This window comes from Oncorhynchus gorbuscha, linkage group LG11 (genome assembly GCF_021184085.1).
Source record: "Oncorhynchus gorbuscha isolate QuinsamMale2020 ecotype Even-year linkage group LG11, OgorEven_v1.0, whole genome shotgun sequence".
Classification (NCBI taxonomy): domain Eukaryota; kingdom Metazoa; phylum Chordata; class Actinopteri; order Salmoniformes; family Salmonidae; genus Oncorhynchus; species Oncorhynchus gorbuscha.
The window spans coordinates 68476406-68483929 of NC_060183.1; the positions used below are offsets into that span (position 1 = coordinate 68476406).

The 7524-nt window shown below is 40.1% G+C and overlaps 1 protein-coding gene across 1 annotated transcript; it reads left to right on the forward strand.

Annotated features, from left to right (window-relative positions):
* The first annotated feature begins 3353 nt into the window (after positions 1 to 3353).
* On the forward strand, positions 3354 to 5176 carry LOC124047933 (forkhead box protein D1-like). Its single transcript, XM_046368280.1, has one exon. The coding sequence runs from the start codon at positions 3626 to 3628 to the stop codon at positions 4640 to 4642; it is 1017 nt and encodes a 338-aa protein (XP_046224236.1). The 5' UTR covers positions 3354 to 3625; the 3' UTR covers positions 4643 to 5176.
* The last annotated feature ends 2348 nt before the right edge of the window (positions 5177 to 7524 follow it).

The following is a 7524-nucleotide window of genomic DNA, read 5'->3' on the forward strand; positions in this document are numbered from 1 at the left end:
CGTTCAGCAGTAAGTGCTTTCTTGGTACCCCGTGGCACTGAATCACCATCCGATCGTAGAGAGGAATTTATAAACACTTTAGAAGTGGTTTACCACAAATGCGAACCCTGCTTTAAAGACGGACTCCAGCGTCAGTTCACGAATTAATTTAACTATAGCCCAAACCATGCCTATACTACTAACTAACTCAAAGAAATCATTTCGAATGAGGATTTATAGAACACCTGATGCAAACAGGCTAAATGTTTTTCCCACAGCCAATGTAGGTGACAATCGTGACATATCAGCCCATAAATCTATACATCAAAACGTCAGTGTCGAGCACAAAAATAATTCATTAAAATAGATGATTATAGTTATTATCAACTTTCCCCTATCATTAACTTTTAATATCGCTAACCAGGCCCCAGTCTATCAAATCTATTGAATCAATTTGTGATTATTATTCGGTTTACGTGACTGGTCATTTAATCTCAAAGTGACTGGTCATTTGGTCTCCGGGTCTTTCCGTAGCCCTCTCCAAGACTAGGTTATTTTATGTCTAAAATAGTATTTCAAAAAAGGCATAGGCCTATTAAACGAATTAAGTTCAACAAGGCTTTGTTCTCAAAAATAGCAATTAATTTGCCATGCACGGTCAGCATCACCCGAGATTCTTTAATAGCCAAGTATTTTCTTACAGAAATAAAACATATAATATTCAATTCACTTAGGTTTACCTTACTCTTTTACTACCTTAACATTATAACATTATATACATTATATATACATTATATATATCTAATGTAGTGCATGTGGAAATAAGTAGTTCTACTTGTGGTCACTTTTATTTATTTTTCCCTGAATGATTGTACAATAAAGACTTCATAATGTCCGTCATAGTCAAAGGGCCAATAGCTATTAACAGCGCATACATTTGCCATTTACTGCACTAGCACAATAAACTAATAAACAAACACTGATAACCAGTGTCACATGCGTGACTTTTGCTCCAAATAATTCAAACAGGTTTTTACGCACGACTTTTTTTACGCACGAAATATACCAATGGTGTGTTAATTCGGAAGAGTTAACTCAAAAGACCATTAGTTCGATAGTCATTAAAAATATTTTTAAGACCTGTCTGAGAGAGATGTGTATTTGAGAGAGTTCTAGATCTAATGGTGCGTTGGCGAGGTGTAGGCTTGAGGCAATTGTCAGCCAATTGGTAATTTGTGAGAGTGAAAGGGCTTGCATGTAACTGATAAACTGTTACTGTAATATAAATAGTATGCAGATTTAATTCAAAAGAACGAAAGGGAAAACAAAAGTGCTGTCATTGTCAAACATTTGACAGCTGAAGTTGTCAAAGGAGACATCGTGTTGAGTGTGGACAATTTCTCCGCTAGATGGTGCTGCATGGTCCAACATAAACGCTACAGTGGAGTTGTTGCTAGGCCAGAGAAAAATAAACATAAGTTATCATACAACTCTGAATCAACCATGGGTTAGCTATTATATGGTCATCATCAAGCACCAGACATTTTCTTATTGACATAAAGATCACCTAAACCCATTCATCCTCATCTCTACAATACAGCAGATGGATTTAATCGTTCTATATAGGCTCTATTGTTGTAGTCTAGGCTACTTTTGTAGTCTATAGGTTTTCTGAACTTGGGGGACATAGTAGACTTTGTGATAACAACAGTAATAAATAATCTATTTGGATGCAAATATAGTTTTACCTATAGGCCTACTTTATTGTTGCAAACAGTCACGTTCTTTATCAACGAATGGTGATGTTTGATAGGTTTTCAGCGCTTTTAAAAACGTATTTTATGTAATGAAAAGTTTTATTTCGTACCGATTTGTTGTTTCATGCACCCAACATTGGTATTTGAGAGATATGATCAAGTGTCACTCACTCCAAGCTGAGGTCAAGAGATGTCTTGCATCTAGTTTTGTGGAAAATATGCATGATTTAGCCTATACATGACTGACATCCATAAAGTTTGATTTTAGTGCACTAACAAAGCGAGTCTCAGTTTAAATTGTAAGTGTCAGATTTTGAACCAAAATGTGACACTTAAAAATGTTGATTCTTCACAGTCGACCAACTTCATGACAGTAACTGTCTCCTAGGTGTTAAAAGGGGTTCTGTAGAATGAAATATAGAACCATAGCCTTTAATTAAAATTTGATTTGTGAGAAGGAAAATATTAGCAGTCATACGGTGAAGCTTCTCGTGCGTACTTCTCGTGCAAAGGCAATGAAATGGAAAATCACAACCGGGTAGTTGTTTTGAAACATAATTTCAGATAATGAAAAGTTCCGTTTTACAATATAGTTATAAGCCTACATTTCATACTCTTTATATATTTCAAATGAATTACTTAATTGAAAAGCATCCTATAGGCCTATGTTGGTGTAGTTTTAAAGTAGGCTTCTATGAATAAGGAATATAGGAAAGGTTGCTGTGCGTTAAGATATTACGCACGTGTAGACCTACAGAAATGTCTGCACACTCTTTTGCGGGAGTCGTATCACGTAAGGATGCTTTAGCCTACACTGTTACATGGATACAAGTATAATATTGTACACTAGATAACAGGATCCAGATAACCCAAATAAAACATGTTATACTATATGCGTAAATATCACAATCCTTTATCAACAATCATATCAACTCATCAAAACAGCAGATTTATTTGATGTTTTCCCCCTTTATTTAAAAAAAACATCAATCAGGACTATAAAGTCAGTGCATGGCAGAGGCCCTTATTTCTCGAGGTGCTCGCATGCTCTGCGTGACCCGTGACTGATGCGAGTTAACAGCTGACTCTTTTCTATTACAAATGGCTCGCGGATATTCTAGATAACTACTGGATCACGCAAACTATGAAACGTGGAGAGTGGGTCATGAAACTCAGACTGTAAACATTTTTATTTTATTTTATGAATCGTGAATTATCTGAACTATTACATTGTTTCTTAAAATCCATAACTTTATAAATACTTATCATTTATGTCAATTATTTAAAACATAACATTCCACTATCATGTTACAGCTTTATATCACATTAGATGATGATCTATAAGGGATAGTCGTACCAGCATGGGCTTTGTTCTGCATGCAGCCTTCTTCTATCTTCTATGGTCATTGATATAGGCCTATTTTTGCCAAGCATTTAGCTGAAATGAAAGGTTTAGATTAATTATATTTGTATACCAAGATGACCACCAAAAAGAGAACCAAACTTTTTTAAATCGTCCACAGTTACACAATTGTTGCTATTTTTTTTATCTCTTCATTTGCCTTGGTGACGTTCCTTCGACATGTGATCAGAGCTCTGGTATAAAGCGCGAGGGAAGATCCGCCCTCTTTAGGATTCAGGTTTGGCCTTTTTCAGGTCTTTCCACAGGCTAGTATCCGGATGCGCGATATTGAACAACGAAAAAAGCCCTAAAACATATGGTAGTGGCTGGGAAAAAGGGACATCTATTACCGCCGGCGTGCTCCTCTAATTCCATCATATGAGTTGTCTTGGAAGAGGGCAGAGTAGCACCGGCAGTATATCCTCTTCCTATCCGCCGTAGCTTCTGGGAGCGCACAGTGCAGCCTCTACACAGCTAGCGGTAAGCCATGACTCTGAGCTCCGAGATGTCGGATGCCTCCATCCTTTCGGAAGAGACAGACATCGATGTGGTCGGCGAGGGGGAGGATGGGGACAGCCAAACGCGCTCTTACGTAGACGAGGTGGCGCAGATGCACGATGACCTGCTGTCTGGCTCCCCGCCATGCCTGGACAGCTCCTCGTCCCGGGATCCTTACAAACCAGCCAGTAAGAACACCCTGGTGAAGCCCCCTTACTCCTATATCGCCTTGATCACTATGTCAATTCTTCAGAGCCCCAAGAAGCGGCTCACCCTCAGCGAAATTTGCGATTTCATCAGCAACCGTTTCCCGTACTACCGGGAAAAGTTCCCGGCGTGGCAGAACTCGATCCGACACAACTTGTCCCTGAATGACTGTTTCGTCAAGATACCGAGGGAACCGGGGAACCCCGGGAAGGGAAACTACTGGACCCTAGACCCGGAGTCCGCCGATATGTTCGATAACGGCAGCTTTCTGAGACGACGGAAACGCTTTAAACGGCAGCAGCAGCAGGACTTTCTGCGGGAGCACAACAGTTTTATCCCCGCCGCTGCGTACGGCTATGGACCTTACGGCTGCGGCTACGGTATCCAGCTGCAGTCCTATCACACACACTCTGCGATTTTCGCGTTTCAGCAGCAACAGTCCCGGCATTCACACACGGGGACCATTATTCCGGCACCGTCCTTAATGCCCATCTCCACTGACTTGGCCAGGAGCCGGTTCTATCCCCAGCTCAACCCCAGCCTGGCTTCACCCATACAGACTGCAGCCAAGTCCAGCTCGCCTGTCCAGCGCTCTCCCTTCTCCATTGAGAGTATCATTGGTGGGTCGCTGAGCCCTGCGCACTCTCAATGTGCCTCGCGGACTTCTCTTGTTCCAATGTTATCGTCCTCCCTCGCGCCACAGTCGCCCAACCAGTCGCAGAGCGTGCACCCAGGAACTGTTTTACACACGGTCGAGAACTTTCCCAACAGAATTGTGAACGGTACTAGTGGCTGTTAATTTCTATAAACTAACTTCAAAGTTTTCAAGAAATATGAACAAAAACGTCCCTCTTTGAAGGTAGGATTATTTTCGTATGTTTTTGTTGTTGTTGGGGTAACACGCAACTTAATAATGGATATTAACACTAGGGCTTATTCATGCCTATACATGCTGTAAAAAAATATATTATATTTATGTTAATAACATTTTAGTGTCAATCTAATTTTCTCTCCACGAAATGTTTCGTTGTTTATGAAGTGATTCGTTTAAGTCACTGTCTAGGGCGTCTCAGGATCGACTTAATGAAACAGCCTATAAATGATCACGTCTAAACAATGTATATTGTGTCACACACACCAATGTTTTTGTAGTTTGGCAAATTGAAACATTTTTACTGTTTTGATTTGTGCTTTGTATTGAAAAGACACAAAGATGAAAGTAATTCATTTATATGCAGTGTGTGCTTATTTCAGTAATAAAACATTGTACATTCTTTGGCAAGTATTGTATAATTTTTTACACGGTTTGTTTTTCAACAAGAATAAATATTGTTTTACAAAAAAAAACTATTTGCCTGGAAAGTAACTTATTAATAAGTAAGTAATAATCTCAGTCTAGAAATTAGCCTAATGTAGGCCCTCACTTGACCACGTGCATGAAGTAGCCTATAGTGTTGTTTAATGATTTTGAAAGACCTATCCTTTTCATTTTTGTTAAGAAATATATTTCCAAAAAGTAATAGACTATGTAGGCTATAACCTATTGAGTGGGTACATAATAATAATAACAATAATATCAACATGGCTACAGCCCTTATAATAATAAACTAACACTACAACTACTAGTTCGCAGCTGCTGTTAATAAATAAATAATAATAAAAATAATAACAATGCATCTAAATTGCTGTTACAATGACTCATGGACATTTTTTATTATATAAATAATAATGAACTTTCAGTGTTAAATGACCAAAACTGGCACCATTACTTTCAACAGGCCAAGGCGTGCAAGACAAACTTCATATTCGCTACCTATAGACCTTTAAGAAACTTTGCGTGCGTGTGTGCGTGTGCGGGAATGCGTGAGTGTGTGTGTGACTTTAAGAACATGCAGGCCTACAACTCTATACCATTAACATTCTGAATAAATATTTTATTCAGGCTTTTCAACATGTATCTTTACACACACAAACAGCCACAATTTAGTCCTCGTGTGTGTGTGGCCTAGTTGTGTCTGAATGTAATTACATTTTCCATGCACGGGATGGATGACAAACCTTGGACCTACAGGTCCATTTGCCCTCTCCCACATGTATCGTTGTAATTACGCTTGGTGGACAGGCCGGTGTCACTGGGGTGACAGAGATTGTATATTGCTACCTTCAGGACCGACGGTGATTATCAGGCGGGTGATCCGAGGCAGCTGGCTCGGGCTCTTGAGAAAACACTGCTCCTCGACCAATTCCTTATCTCCTCATACTTGTCACAGTTGCCACGAGAGAGAGAGATGTATTGGTCAGCGTGGCTATACTCCTTAACATCCATAGCCCAGAGCAGTAGAATACAGACATGCGCCGTGGCGAGGGTTGTTGCAAGGAAAGTAAGACGATTTGATGCGCATTAGGAAACATATGGCTATGTGAATGAAAAAATGAATAGCCTATATATTAAAACGCGCGTCAGGAGCCTAACGTAATTATCATGCATCATTAGATATTAGTGTACATATAGCCCACATGTCATTAGTAGAAGCCATAACATTAGATCTATACGCCACTGTCCTCAATGATGAGCCTATGGATAATAATAGGATCATGAAGTGTATAGGCTTTGGCTATATGATGTTATTTTGGATGATGCCTAAACAATAGACCTGCATCTCTTTACTAAATATACCATTCCACATTCAAAGCAGGTGTTTGTAAGAAAAGGCTGGAAAGTTGATTTTCAGAAGGCCTCATCCTCACAACATCAAGGCTGTGGCGTGATGCGTGGGCCACAAGCCAAGAGAAAGACCCCCACTCTCTCCGAGGGAAGGACCACTGTTTGGCGTGTGTTATCCATCCGTGACTACAAATGCGCATCCCCGTCGCCCGGCCGCGTGTTAATGGCGCCACTGCGTGCTTCCCAGTTGCAGAGGAAATGCGTGTAGCAATAGCTAGATCCACTCAGCACTGTGTGCCGCTCAGAAACAGTTCACTAGGCCACCGGAGGACAGCAGCATGCGTGATGATGTAACACGCAAGCCAGGCAGCCAGAGCAGAGCGAGAGTCCCTGGCTGTGCCATGGCCCTACACTCACATCACGCCGGGTCGCAACCTGCTTATTGGAGACTGGGGTCACATATTTGTTCGTGATAATTGATAAATATACCTCGTAGAAAAGGGTCATTCAGGAGCGAGACATGACTAAAGACGACTTTTAGCAATTCACAGGCAATACGTGTATGCAGGGAGCCGCCCGTAGCTGACAGATTGAGAGATGACATAAATGGAGTCTATTGGCTTTATGGATATGCAAATATGGATATGTAATGCCATACAAACTCGGAGTGCTGAAATCTAGGAAATGTACCATATAGGCCTGCAAAAATGTGAATATTTTCAACACGCAGGCCACATGCAATCCTATGATGTTGTTAACAATGAATCTAGTTTGAAATAACCCAATAACTTGTAAATGTTGAATGTTTTCATCACACACACACACACGCACACATGCACACTATAGGCCCATGTACAGAAAAATATTTTGTCTTTCTTGTAAATCGCTATAAAATATAAGGCCTATTGCTACATAAACTGCCCTCGTAATGTAATTTGTATTAGTAGCCTTTAATCCGTGTATGTTTATGTTTACTTTTATAAATATGGGCTACTCAAATGCACAAATATAAATGT

Bases quoted from the DNA above. Each gene is read 5' to 3' on its own strand.
- LOC124047933 (XM_046368280.1), top strand. From the start codon at position 3,626: ATGACTCTGAGCTCCGAGATGTCGGATGCCTCCATCCTTTCGGAAGAG.